Source organism: Pleurodeles waltl, chromosome 2_1, assembly GCF_031143425.1.
Source record: "Pleurodeles waltl isolate 20211129_DDA chromosome 2_1, aPleWal1.hap1.20221129, whole genome shotgun sequence".
Taxonomy (NCBI): Eukaryota; Metazoa; Chordata; class Amphibia; order Caudata; family Salamandridae; genus Pleurodeles; species Pleurodeles waltl.
The window spans coordinates 562,880,336-562,895,756 of record NC_090438.1 but is presented as its reverse complement, the minus strand read 5'-3'; the positions used below and the strand labels follow the sequence as shown (position 1 = coordinate 562,895,756).

The 15,421-nt window shown below is 42.5% G+C and overlaps 1 protein-coding gene across 1 annotated transcript in view; it reads left to right on the top strand.

Moving 5' to 3' along the window:
- The window catches only part of LOC138260020 (glutathione synthetase-like), a 327,470-nt gene that overhangs the window by 260,342 nt on the left and 51,707 nt on the right, over positions 1-15,421 (top strand). The window contains exon 11 of the mRNA XM_069208089.1: positions 4,652-4,841. Coding sequence (XP_069064190.1) covers positions 4,652-4,841 — 190 coding nt within the window. The remainder of the gene's footprint in view (positions 1-4,651; positions 4,842-15,421) is intronic.

The following is a 15,421-nucleotide window of genomic DNA, read 5'->3' as shown; positions in this document are numbered from 1 at the left end:
GATTACTTCCTGGCAGGGGTTTTGGTCTTCGCATCAGGTCCTGCATGATGTCTGAATGGATGTCCTTGTTTGCATGGGTGTTCCTCAGCTACAGAGGGAGGGGTGCTAGTGGCCTGTGTGTCCTCTGGCCGGACCTCCATTCCACTAGCTGCAGCAGAAGTGGATGGCTCAGTTGGTATGTGGCTAGTGGAAGGGGTCTGCTGGTGGGTGAAGGACGCACGCATGATAGTTTTTAGTTCTTGGAGCACCCCTGCAATTGTGGCCATGGTGTCATCAAGGGTCCTCCACTGCTGCATGGCCTCCTGGTGGTATTCCCTCTGCAGCCTCTGGTTCTCATGCAAGGTGAACAGTGTCTAGCCCATCTTATCCTGGGATTGTTGGTATGCTCCCAGGGCTTGGGAGATGGCCTCCAGGCCAGTCATTCCACTTGGGGGCCCCATCCACTGGCCCACAGGTACCCTCCCACTGCCCCTGGCCCCCTGTGCCCCTGGCACCGTGTGCCCACTCCCAGTTAATACAGGACCTTCATCGTCTTCGGAGTGAGGGAAAGACTCTGGTCCCTGTACTGTGGGGCACGCTGCCAGGTAAGTCGTCAATGTCCAGACATCCAGAATAGTAGTCCTCAACGGGGCCTTCATCCTGGGAAGCGACGCCTGTCTCTGGCATCCTCTGCAGGGTGACAGTGGCAGGCGTACCTGTGGATGGCAAGGGAGTGATGGCAATGACAGATGCAGCACTGCAGACATTGTTTGTTGGTGTATTGTGACATTGGTTCCACGTTCCCTTGAGGAATGTAGATAGTGGATAGCATTGCTGTCATTGCCATGTAGTGGTACGCAGTTGAAACATCCAGGTGGTGTAGCTGGTGTGATGGTTTTACGTGCAGGTGTTCCACTGTGTAGTGGGAATAGCAGATTTTCATGTGTAGGGAGTAATGCATTGTGGGAGTTGTAGTGCTTGCCATTGTGAATCCTATCTGTGCACCAAGGAGGGACTGTGTGGGGATAGTGGCAGTGGGGTTGTGTGCCATACAGGGGAGGGGCATTAGGTGATTGGGGGAGTAAGTGTGAGATGGGGAGAATTGGAGAGTGATAGGGTGGTGGGGATGCATGCTGTACAGGAGGAGTTGATGCCAGGGGAGTGATAGTGACTTACCAGAATCCAGTCCTCCGGTTATTCCAGTCAGGCCCTCCGGATCCTGCATGACCAAGACCTTCTCCTCCCACGATGTGAACTCTGTGGGAAGAGGCGGGGGCCCACCACCAGTCCTGTTGATAGCAATTTGGTGTCTCGATGTCATGCAATGCACCTTCCCCTAAGGTTGTTCTACCTCTTCCTGATGTCCTTCCTCGTGCGTGGATGGCTGCCCACTGAGTTTACGCTGTCGACAATCCTCCGTCATAACTTCAATTTCCTGGCTATGGATGTGTGGTGGACCTGTGCTCCCAACAGTTGTGGCTCTACCCTGACGATTTCATCAACCATGACCCTCAACTCTTCATTTGTGAATTTTGGGTGCTTTTGAGGGGACATGGTGGTTATGATGTGGTTCGGGGGTTTTGTACGCAAGGGTGGTGTGTTTGGTGCTTGATGTGGTGTGTGGGATGCTTAGTATTGTGTGCTGGGTGTTGTGGTGTTTGTGTGAAGTTGTGATGTGTGTATAGTGTTTATGGTGCAGTTGAATGGTGTGTGCTGAGTGTGAAGTGTTTATATGCCTGTGGTGTATCAGTGTTAATTTGTTAGTTTGTGTGTCCTCGCTGTGTCTGTCTGTGGTTGTAGTTGCAAAGGGTCGTGGGTTGTGTGGGATTGTGTTTTATAGTGGTGTGTGTTGGTGTGTCTTATGTGTGCATGTGTCTCAGGTGTGGGGTGTTCATACTGTCCAATGTGGTGTGGTGTTCAGGCTGAGGTCTGTTTTTGACCATAGCAGTTTGCACGCCAATAGCTCACCTCCGTGCAATGATCGCTGTGATATGAAGGGCGGTATGTTGTCAGCTTGGTGGTGCTAGTGGTGGCACTGCCTCTCTCCCGCCCTCAGTCAGCCTGGCGGTCTCGAATTGGTGGCTGTTTTTGGGTGGTTTTCAGTATGTGGCTCATAAGACAGCGGTATTTTGGAAGTCACCACCACAGCAGTCTTCCGCAAAGACCGCCAGACTCGAAATGAGGCCTATATGTCTTCGTGGTGGACTATGCTCATATATTAATGCAAGGGTGGTCTGGTGGGACAATGCTATTGTGCAGTCTCTGCTACACTGAGTGAAATACTGAACACAATAATGTATGATTGTCTACTGCTATTGCTTCGCACACTTAGATCGCGGGTTGTAGCTCTTATGGCTGTGCATTTTCTTTTTCACTACAGCATTTACAGTGTCATACATTTGTGCCATGGAACACAGCCATGGCTCGTACCTAAGGCTTCCCCATTTACACCACAATTTTCTAAAAATTCGCTGAGTGGACCTTTTCCCAACCTGATTATCAGCAGGCTCACCTAGCTGATTCAGGTGAGGGTGAAGTAATTTAAAGGCTGAATTTTGCAGGTCAAAAGTCTTGTGCAAATTAGGATGAGTATTTGGATATGGGAAAGGGTTAAGGCTTGAATACAGGATGCTAACAAGCATACTAGCATGGAAATGAGGTCTGGTCTTTGTAAGTGATTTAACAGTTCCTCTTTGAAATTAATAAGACTGCTTGAAGATGAAACCAGTCTGGTTTCATTCCTGAAAGAGGTAAGATACAGAGGAAGAGAAAGAGAACGCTGTGCTTATATATCTTTTGCTTTTATATTTAGTGATAGCTTTATTTATGCATGTTTTCAATAACTTTTAAATTTTTACTTTTTTCTTTTTTGGATTACTTTGTGGAGTTTATTATAACTTTGTATCTGTTAATTTTTGCTTTCCTATGGCTGCACCCGTCTTCTGTTTTGTGGTATTATTTTTTGGGGGAACCTAAATTTGATAGGAAATTGGAAGGACAGGTGGAGCGCCAGTTCCAGGCATTGGAATCAGGAGTTGGGTTGTCTGCATTCACTGTGAATGCAGCAGGTTCCGAATCTGTGCCAGCATGGAGTGCCAGATGTAGGTGTGGATGGAAGTCACAGACCTACTGACCAACATGTAACAATGGAAGCAAGAACTGTATGAAATGTATTCCGCCATCTCAACCATAGGCATCTAGATGAGGAGGAACTATCTAATGCATGAGAGTCTGGACGACAATGTCATTACCACACTCGCCTGACTATCCTACCTATATGGCAATTTGTTTCTGTGAACTGATGCAGCAAGTGACTATTGAAAACTGAATCTTGGTGGAGCTAATTAGTTTGCAGTGAATGTAGTCAGTTTTCAGTAATTGGTGGAGGCATTTAGAGATAGATGTGGTGACAAGAATAAAATTGAAGGTTAATGTAAGAAATTGTTTTTCTCAGATCTAAAGTTCATCCATCACTCCTTTCAGGAAAGCAGTGAAGTGGGCGCTGCAGTAATACAGGCAAGGCATGTTGAAAGTCTTCTGAGTGACTTTCTCTGTTTCATGAACTAAAAGTGGAGATGCCATTGGCCAGTCAGGGATGAGAGTTGCAGGTCTTAATGATGTGGCTGCTCTGGCTTGTTTGAAATGCCTGGAGAAAAATGTGACTTCAGTTAGAAGCAACAGTAAGGATTTTAGATGGTGTCAGATAGAGTTGAGCCCATGCATGCCCTCATTTAATGATAGATAATCTTTTCAGCCAGATGTAAAGGGGCCGTAAATGATTGATTATGGTGGGCAGAGTAATTTTCAAATTCACAATCAGTTGAGCATCACTTACACACATTTGTAAATGGAGATATTACACATGAATTATAAATGTATGTAGAGTCATTTATATGTTGAATTAATCAGTGAAAACTTACTCCAGTATTGAACCTGTAAACAGTGTTTGTGATAATGAACCAAAATAACTGAACTGTTTCTTGCTGTGAGCAAAATAAAAGACAAAAAAGAAGCACCAAGCAAGGAAAAAAACAGTACAGAGAGGGTGGCGTGCCTACACATACACAGGGCATCATTTTGGAACTCCCATGCTCTTCCTCTTCACTCGCAAGCTCCTTTTTTAAATTTAGGAGTGGCTTAAAAAAATAATTTTCTTCAGGAGGCTTCTGCGTCCTGCTTAACAGTATGTGGGTGATTAGCAATCATACCATCTCAGAGAACTTTGTCAACACCTACAGATCTCCTCTATAAACCCAAAGCCTCTCCAATCTTAAAGCCACAGTTGCATGAACATGATATACAAAAAAAAAAAATCTGTATTACCTGGGGTGTGGGCATTTTTCACAATAAGCTGTCTTCGTACTTCGTTTAGGAAGATGTGAGAGGATGTTGAAAAAAAGGGTCTCCACAAAAGGTGCATTTTACAGCACAGTTTACATATAAGTTTGGTAAAAATCCAACAGTATTAAGTGGATATTTAGAACTAGGTCCCTATGTACTTGGGCATAGTTTCAGGTTCAAGCGAGAGGGTAGCTTCTTCTGGGAAAGCCACTGTCCAAGATAGAATGAACAGGTATTAAAACGTGAGTGTTAATTTAAGAAAGTGGACTTTTAATATTTTAGTGCATAGATTATTAGTATCTTATGTGTTTGTATTTTGTTTATTTAAAAGGAAACAATATGTATGGTGATAAAATCAAGCAAGTTTTGGAAAACAGTAGGAAACCTACAGAGTGGAGATCTTGCACGCTAATGGACAAACTTACGCCATATCCCATAAGGAACTACCTGCTAAAGGCTGGAGGTGACTTAAAGTTAAAGGAGTGCATCACTGAGCTGGGAATATCTGGAGTCTATGTAAGGTATGAAACATTTTGCTCTCTGTATGGTTTCTATATATACTTGTTCTGCAAACCAATCCACAATCTGCATCGATTTCAAAATGTCCAAAGGACCAATACCCTACTCTCTATCCATTTAGGTTTGGCCTACAGACAGTGTTTGCTATTTCCCAGCCTCTTATATATAAATAAAGTCTTAAATAAAAATACATATGTACAAACAGAGTGGCTTGGGGTCAGCCCACTTCATCATTTGTTCTGTTCAACTGTCATTCACATTTCGCATCTGCTTACCAAAGCATACAGCATTGATTGCTGGATTAACTCATGTCAGCAACTGATGAGTGACAACAACACCAAGATTTTTCCTGATCACATTTTCAAATCTGTCTAAAAGGAAATGCAGTTGAGGGCCATGGCTGTTGTGCCACTACTTTGATTTGCAAATACTTTTTCTTGTTCTATTCTTTTTATTTGTTTGACATATTTGTGTCTTTGAATTGCAACTTGAGTATTCGAATGCCGATAGTGCGAACTTTTGGCAATCACATTTAGGTAGGTCTGGTCTAAACATAGCTTTTGTGTCTTGCTAGCCTCATTTTATTTAAAAAATCATAATAAAACTAGAGACATACGGAGGCCTTAAGTAAACTCCCTTCATCGATGGGGCAGCTCCAATGGTACTCAAATTATCCTTTCTACCACCACAGCACACAGTATAAGACACTGGGTCAGTCAACTTTGGCCATTGGATGTTTTCATTATGAGTAACTGCATTTTGCTCATGCAAATTTATATATCTACCTAAAAATAGTCCCCTGTGGTAAGAAAGTTGAACACACTTATATTTACTAGTGATTGATAGTACCTCTAGTAAAATGGGTTGTCATCACTTACTTTGATAACAATGAAGACATTTATTCAAAGATGCAATATTGCCTCATCATCATACACCAGCTTTGGCATAAATATTTACCCTATAGAAAACAGTCAGAAATCATTAAAATACTAAAGTGTTGCCTCTGACTCTATTGGGACACCTAGTAACCACTTAAAGTACTGCTGCTTTGTGAAACACTTCAGGCTTGGATGAGCAAAGTTAAGCCATAAGTTCGGTTTCAAGTTCCACTGATGGCACAGTTACTGCACACAGACACTATTATGTATAGAATGTTCTTGGCATGTGCAGTGCAGAGCAGTATTTTCACCATGGTGCTTGATATTCTTCATAGTGGGTTCAAACTGGGTAGAATGCCTATGTTTTATTATTTTAAAAGAAAGCTGGATGCATATTAGCCTTACTTTTACCAACACAACTTGCAAGCTGTTTATAATCTTCATGGTTTTGTACTAATCTGTACTGGGCATGTCAATTTATACAGGTGTACATCCGAACAGGTGGTAATATGGTGTGGATAACTTCCTTCTCTCTGCAACAGTGCATGTAGTGCATGACTAGGATGCCTAGGGATTTATTTTTCTCTTACCTTGACGAAGACCATTTGATACTTATTGGCAGACCACCTAGGTCAAAACATATTGGTAGTTCTCCACCTGTAGAATGGCCAGGCAAATCATAATATTTGATCTACAGACCCTACCTTTGTCATTTTAAGTGATACCAGGAATACCCAGCATTAAAGGTAGTTTCTAGGGAAGTTTATCCTTTTTTCTTTTCACAGTTCCAATAGGATCAACGTTATTGTCCTGATAGAGTTAACTAAGAACCCCCAATTTTCATCCACTTGGTGGAATCTGCTGGATTGTCATCATCCTACTCCAGTGTGAGAAGTCGCATAGGATGAAGAATACCATGATAAGTTGTAGGTTAGGCGACGTTGCAGGTTTTATAAATCATGAAGCAAATGTGTATAAAAAGCAGCTGGCAAACCGGCTAGTACTATGACACTACACAGGGGCCACAGTACATTTCAAAGACTTGTACAAATCATTCAGCAGACAGTGAGGCACAGAAAATACAATCGGGCCTGAAGTTTCTGTCCTCAAAATTCGTTGGGGCTCTAAATAATGAGTAACCAGGAACAGGTAGACTGGATGCTACCGTTTATGGCGCATGGTGTGATACCAGACAAAAATAAACTATGCTCATCTCTCTCTGAAAACATACCACAAGTGGGGCAGCAATTTGTAGGCTGGTCTTTTCTCCACTTCTTGCTAAATGTTCTAAGGAGGAGACACCGAAATCTATATTTAAACCTTTTGCTTAAGGTGGAGGAATACTATCTAAAAAATGTTCAAACATCGGTATGGGCTTAAAATCCAGAAACTGCACAGTCAAGTGACATAGGTTGCCTCCCATAACCTGTTGTTTATACACATGTGACCAACAGGTCATAATTACAACCTTCCTATCTGCACTGCTGATTTGTTCATGTGCTTCCCATAGTTTAGTCAGGCCAAGTTGTTTATATCAACCAAAATTAAATCTCAACCAGGGCACTTTTAGGGCAGAGTCCAATTTCAAAATATCTCTTAGGGAGTCTTGTAATTGGAGAGCTCAGGAGTCATCCAGATATGTATCCAAAAAAGTTAAGGCTTCAATCGTGCAAGTCAGAGACACGTTCAAAATCCAAGTCATAGTATAATGGGATAAGAGGAGTACTGCCAGGTAATGCAACTAATGTCCTGGTCAAATTATTATCAACAATTGTCAGCTTATTAGTGTCAGCATAGCCCCATATTTCTGCTCCATAGAGGACAGCACTCTAAACCTTGGGGAAATATGCTTCTAAGGCAGGTGAAATAGATTTGCAAAAAGGTTCTCAAATAAAAACTCAAAATAGGTTTGGATCTAAGGGGGATTAATAGGGAACCCTTTCTCACGTGAGACCCCTCCATTGAAGCTTATCTGACAAGGTCACCCCAAGTAATGAAAACTACGTACCCTGTCAAGCATATCTATTCCAGCCCTCACACCCCCTGCTTTTCTTAGCGTTCTTGCCAAAGACCATGAACTTAGTTTTAATCACATTTAGATCCAGGCCCTTCCCCCAACAAAACACCAAAAATCTATCAATCAAGTTTTGTAAGCCCATAGAAGTTCTTGAAATTAGCAGTGAATCATCTGCAAATAATAGTATTGGGATTCGTATGCCATTTAAAGTTGAAGAGTCACTTGCGCACTTCAGCAATTCCTCTACTACATCATTTACAGACAGGGTGTACAAAGTAGGTGCGAGTATGCGCCCCTGGCCAACCCCAGGTAAAATTGGCATGTGCTTAGGTAATTCACTTTTGTCCACTCCCCTAACCTACTTGTAATTCCTTTCATGAAGTCTTATAAGTAGATCAAATAAATCACTAGGGGCGCCCATGTTAAGGGGTACAAGATCGAACGCAGCACAAAGATCTACAAATGCCACATATATTTTTCGACTCCTTAGGAAAACACATTTCCAATATAAAATGGAGAATTTAAAAACTTGATCAATAATACTAGTTTTGGCGTAAAATCCTGCTGCATGGGAGACAAGTTCTGCTTGCTATTATTCCAAGGTTGCAATTTATCAAGTACATGCCTAGCAACATTTTTTGTAAATTGTCTATTAAGATGAGAAGCTTATAATTAGCAGGACAACCAACATCACCCTTGTAGACTGGGATTATTTCAGCCTCCCCACCAGGTGTTAGGATTCTCCCTGAGCTGCAATTGCATTAGATGGCAAGTTTGCATATGTAGCCCAGAGTTGTAGTTCAGACTTGTGTAGATCTCCTGGGATATGATCAGGCTCAGGAGCCCTTGATGTTTTTTATCTATTAATGGCAGAAAGAGTATCATCTAAGCTAAAAAAGACCCTTTCACTTTGGCCATTTTCCGCATTCAGTGCATCCTCTACAAAGCTCTCACTACTCACACAGGGTGAATTACAGGGTGAATTACAGCACTCTCGTACATACAATTCAGAACAATATGTTTCCCATTGTTCTGGCTGAATATGATGACGTCTTAAATTAGCACTCTCTATATTCTGAAAGTTACTATATGCCAGAAGGAGCAAATATCCTTTATTTTGCCAATTACTTTCCTCCCAGATGCGCTTGGCCTCATTTAGCACTAACTTGTACCTAGATCTCGTTGCCCGTATATCTGAGTGACAGCTTCTCCTGAAAGCCCTTTTTAATGCTTGTTTCGCTACTTCACATTTCGGTGTGAACCACTTGGATTCTTAGGGGTGGGGAGTTATGGTTATCATGGCACTCTATAAAAAAGCCTTGTAACTACTTAAAAAGTGCTCATGTATCTCTAATCCTGGAATGTCAACTTCAGAAATATTCTCATAATGGGAAAGGTAATATAATCTCAGTGTTAAATTTCTGATTTGCTAATACACCTTGCCATTAGACTCTTCTAAAACTAGTTATGTCATATTTAACTAGAATCATCAACCCCCGCTTGGCCACCCAGATTTAACAGCTGTTACTGTAGCAACACAATAAGATACAAATCCGTCAATGAACACCTTTTCCATTGCCCAGGTTTCCAGAAAAAGGCACACATACTACCCCCTACAAAGAAAATCCATTCACCATCATTCAACATAGTCTTAATTCCCGCCATCTTCCAGGAAATCAAAGAGAAACCCCATTCAGAAGTATTTGACTTTGTGTGCGCACTGTGAACACTATCCCTTCCATTTGTGAGACCACTGACACAGGGGTAATTTAATGATTGCACAGTCTCTGTGTTAGCATGTGTTCCAAGAGCAGGATTACTGATAGTGACCGCTCTGAGATCAGGAGATTGCTTAATTGAATTAGCAGCTTCCTTGCAGCTGTCAAACTTGTTCAGTCAGTCTATTGAGTTTATCTCTGAGGCCTTTCGGCTAAATTGGCGATTTAGTCGAACAGAGTCAACAGTATGCTGGGATTTACTTTGATCTAATATTGAATTGAAGGTTTTAGTAGAGGCCGGCAATGATGGGGTCTATTGTTTATTCTTTTACCAGTATTGATTGTGTCTGTTAAACAGCAGGTACGCAACTCAAAATGAATCAAATGATCAGCCAAAGACTCTCTTCTCAGCTCCACTCTAATATAATTCAGGGATGCAGAATCCACACTCTGTTGTGTACTACCTACTATGTCAGACCTCACATTTGATAGAGAGCCCCTTTTAAATCTAACCCAGTAAGTCACTTTATTAACTGACGAGTCTATGTTTTCAAGGGCGTCCTGTCCACGTTTAGGCACAGAGGTTAAGGAAACAGTTCAACAGTGCTTAGAATGTGCGGAATGAGAGCAATGCTGAATTAAATAATTAACAGCATGAGGGAATCTACTTGCAGGAGGATACATATTTAAATTAAATTGGTAAAGGCTTAGGGTCTTTCATATGATGCAGTATCAGGCGCAAATCATTAAACCAAAGCTCCCTATCTTGCTAGATCTTAATATCCGCATGCCGTGGTGTGTTAAGTTTGTGGAAGTGCTTCCGGTTGGCTCATGGGAAAGTGCACTTTTGGCCAGGATCAGTGGTGGCAATGATATGGTGCTCAAAGAGCTGCTGTTAGTCTCAGGGCTAGTACCACTGTTGTGGCTAGATTTAGAGTTAAAATGGCAAGTACAACCGCAAGTAGTGATTGATCTATCACCCTTCATGAATTGGTCTGTGAGGCCAAGGAGTAAACACTTCACCTCATCTAACTTGCGGTCTATACCAGATAAATTCATCTGCCCCTCAAGCTCTGTCTGGCTAATGCCCACATTCGCTGTTCATGCCTTACACACAGATTGGTCTTGGCTCAACATGGTGGCAAAACTGGTTGAATGGCTTAAGTTTCCTTCGTCTGCTAGCACTGAGAATAGGTTAGAACAAGGATCATTAGGAAGAATTGTAATTCTAGGTGTCAATGGTCATTTTTGTATTCAGGGCAGAGAGGAAGGAGTGTAATGATATTTGTGTTTTGACCATTGACTCCACGTTGCACTTAACCTAGCAGCACCCCATCACATTGGTGACCACCAGCTTCATTTTGCCTATTGACTTAATTTTAGCATTAGCTAAATAAAGTGGGAGGGTCATAAAAAGTTTCATCAACATTTTGTATTTCAATAGTGGTCTGCCCCCCTTTCTTCTTGAACGTAGCTGGAACATAAGCATTAGATGAACCATCTCTAGCTGGTTCATTGTGCATTATTGACTCAACCTCCTTAATTAGATGATCAATATCATTGAAGGTGCAACTCTTCCTTACTCTACGTCTAGATTTGGGAGGAGTTGCTGTTGAAGTTGTTTTTTAATCTTCTTAACATCCATTTTGGGCAACTCGGGTCCCTTCATGTCCCCATGTTTGCCCCCTGGAACCTCTATCAAACGGCAATTAAAGCAGTTTTCAGAAATTGTGAACATATTAACTAAAAAGCATGTACAAGCACCCAGTGGTATCCACAAGGAATCCCAACTGGAGATGAAGGAGACAAGGCCCAGCTCAGCCTCTTTTGGGTGATGATGGGCAAAGAAAGGGCCACTGTTTGCCCAGTCCTTGCCCGGGGGGGGGAACAATCCCATGCTGTTGGAGGCTGAAGCAGTCCTGTAGTAGGCTTATCTCCTGCTACACATTGTGGGATGTGGTCCCACCCCAATGCACTCCTTGATGTCACTAGCAAGAAGGCAAGAAACCACCTTATGCAGTGCATTACATATTATATCATAACTTTAGAAAGACTAAGACCAGACTACCATGATGACAGTATTTGACACACAAGAAAGAAGACCTGATACGATAATAAAAACTAGCAATATCAAGAGCAATGGAGAGCTAGTATATAATAAAAACTAAACTAGGAAACAAAATCTCAGAGTCAGGAGTGATTAGGCAAGGTTAAGCATTTACACAACACAAAACATACGGCCTATATGATGATGTTGCTGAATGATTAGTGGGTGGGTAAATGGGGCCGGTGTGGAATATTGCTTAGGTAACAAAAGATCATGCAGTTAGTTGGTGTTGCTCTCACCACATCCATCACAACAAGTGTGTTATCCATTCATAGTGTCAAATGAAGTCACCCGTCAATAAAAACAATAAAATAAAAATTACACAGCCTGTGTGATGAGGGTTAGGGGCTCGATGAATGGATAGGAGTGGGGATTTGGAAAAACATGTGGCAAAGACAAAACACTACACAAAAGAAACAACAACAATGTTCATCGGAGTGCTTAGCAGCACACCATCATCTCTTTTTTTAAAAGGAACTAATGAAGGGATGAGTATGACACAGTTCATTTCAATGCATTTCAAACAGTCCTTCAGCCCCAGAGAGATCCAAGATAGAATATCTCTAAATGTTCTGTGCTCTAGGTTTGAAAAAAACAAATACAAGAACATAAAGGAGATTCACATTTGAGCCAGTAATTCAGCAAACATAGACTCAGCAGCATTTCCTAAATCAACATACCTTTCTCCAGTCAAAAGAGATGAGTGAGTACTAGGCCTCAGAGTCTTCATCATCTTCATGGTTGTGAGAAAACAGGGCTGATTGCAGAGGCCCCCTAACTTTTTGCCCCCATGTTCCACTTTTTGCTGGGGTTTTCCTGACTCTGATAGTGCCCTGGGTAAAATCAATATGCAAATTAGGCTAATTATAATTGGCTAAGTCAACCTACCTATAAGTCCCTAGTATATGGTAGGGCATGTAGGTTTAGGGACTACAGCATAGGTAGTGCACCCAGAGGTGCACTGCTGAGGTGCCCAGTGTCATTTTAAAGGCAGGCCTGCCTTGCTGGCTGCTTTTAAATTAAAGTTATATGCAAATTTGACTTTGGAATTAAAAGTAGTTCCAAAGTCTGAAACTACCTTATTTTTTACATATAAGTCACCCCTAAGGTGTGCCCTATGTGCCCCTAGGGCTGGGTGCCATGTAACATAAGCAGGGACCTTGTAAAAGTAGTTTTATAAGCCCTGGTGAGGTAAAAACAGCCAAATTCATTTCCCCCTCATTGTAGTGAATGGCCTTCATAGGATAGAATTGGGAGACTTTATTTTAATTTTTAAAGTCCCCTTAAGTAATGGATACCAAGAGTTTGGTATCAAATTAATTGTTGTAATAAATCCAACAACTTCCAGTTGTTGGATTTAATATAACTTGTGCAGGTAAAGAGTTTTAAACTTTACCTGAAAAGTTGCCAATTTTAGCCCTGCATTGTTTTTGCTGCTGTGCTCTGATTGGCCAGCCTCTGGCAGCCTGGCCAGGCTGCCTTGATGAGGTGTGAAGTGGCCTGGCTTCACACAAAGAGATGTGCCTGTGGGAGGGAATTTCCCCTCAGCAGATGGTAAGGCAGGAAGGGGGAGGGCTGCCAAACTGGTCTTCAAAGGCAGAGAAGGACATTTGGAGCACCCCAACAACACCCCCACATCCTGCAACCTCAGACAACTAGGTGCCCCCCTTGATTATATTAGGAGAGGGCAGGAGAGGGGTGTGTTTATGATTTTTAGCCACACCAGTGGGTGGGCTCAGCCATATGTAACCTCCAAAAATCAGATTCAGCCATGATTGATTTTTGAAGAATGTTGCCTCCTGGGATTGATTTTTGCCACACTTCCCAGGAAGTGGTCATCACAGGGGGGAAGGTCCCTGCACCTGTCTGGAGAATCAGGACCACCCTGTTTTTCACCCAGGAGCAAGGATAAAACTGGCAGACCTGCACCCACACCTACTAGTTCAAGGAGGGACTCCCTGTTTGCTACAGGTGAAAAATTGATAACCAGAGTCCCCTGCACCAACTCCTGAAGAAATCAACTAGCTGACCACTGCCAGTGGCCAAAAAGGAGTTTGCGCCAGGTGCATTCTGGGAGTTGTAGTCTGCACCCCCAAGGACCATCTCAGAACTTCTGGACCCTTGGGGTGAGCTGTGGACCTCAAAAGAACCTTAAAAGGACATCTGGGAGAAGCCCCAGAAGTTTGGAGAACTTTTGAAAAAAAACTCCATAGAGGGACCGACCCGCCGCGGCAACTCTAGCCGGCTTGTCTCCACTGTGACCCGGCCTGATTTGCTTGTTCGTCCCGGTAAAGAAAATCTCCAAAAAAGAGACTAAGTCCGAAGGTATAAAGTTGACTGGGACCTCCCAGCCAGCGTATCCAAGGAGGGCTCCAAGGACGTCGGATCAAGATCCAGGTTTACCCCACTCGAAGGATTTTCACCTCGAAAAAATGACTACGTCCGAAGGTAAAAATCTCCACTGAGGATTCCCGCGACGCGTATCCGGAGAAGAGTTCCAGGAGGTCGGATTGGACTGGCAAGTTTGTCCCGCTGAAGAAAATCTTCAGAAAAGAGACTAAGGGCCTCATTACAACTTTGGAGGAAGGTGTTAATCCGTCCCAAATGTGACGGATATACCACCAGCCGTATTACGAGTCCATTATATCCTATGGAACTCGTAATACGGCTAGTGGTATATCCGTCACATTTGGGACGGATTAACACTGTCCTCCAAAGTTGTAATCAGGCCCTAAGTCCGAAGGTAAACTTTTGACCGAGGCCTCCCGTGAGCTGTAGCCGAGCAGGGCTCCATCGCGGTCGGCCTTAAACTTTGCCCCGGTGGAGGTATAAACAGATGACCCGATTGGCGCTTTTTGTTTCTAGGCACTAAAAAAACAATAATTCTTTAAAAATTCATATGTCCAGTTCCCCTTATCCGATTTTATTCGTTTTTGCGTCATTTTAAAGATAAAAATATAATCTATTTTCATAAATTGGTTTTGTATTTTTAAACTGTTTCCTGTGTTTTATTTGATTACTGTTTTGTGATATTTGAATGCTTTACACTCTGTCTCCTAAGTTAAGCCTTGACGTTGTTGCCAAGCTACCAAGGTTTGAGCTTGGTTTAATTTACTGAGACCTAACTGGACCTAAGTGGAGGTTAGTGGCCTATTGCTAAGTGTAGGTACCTACCTGCCCTTACCAATGACCCATTTTCCAACAATGGTTTCTCTTTGAAGTCGATAACTTTCTCCTTCAAACTGTTGAGGTGGCATCACTTTGAGTTCTTCCATCCTCCTCATCCTGATTCTGAATTACTCCCTCCCGTTCCGAAACTGAGCAAGGTAGACCTGTTTAGAGCCCTGCTGTTAAAGAATTGGAGTATTTTGAATAGATTTGTGTTTGGTAACTGAAATGACTGGCCTAGTCTCTGAAGAACCAGAAAAAAGGAGTGGACCCTGCAGGTAAATTTCGCTAAGCTTGAAAAGCCAATCACTTTCAGAAAAAATGATCACCCATCAGCCCCTGAATATTGCAAATCATTGAAATCAAGATTACACATTTGTTAAACTCCCTCCTTCAATATCTGCCACCACACACATCATCAATCATCACTCATAATTACTCAGTATATCATCACTAATTGATGCAATAGTTACATCTTCCAAACTAAACACAGTGGTAGATCCAAAATGTTACCTCCTCTTCAATGGTAGCAGCACATTGGAATTTGGCATTGGCACTAGGAGTCTTTTAATCAATGGACTTCCATGGCAGTCCTGCTAGGTCATGGAAAATAGGGATAGGCAATGGCATGTGAGGAAGGCAGGTATTGTCTCCAAGGTTCTAAAGAGAAAGTGAAGGCTTCTTCACTGCACAT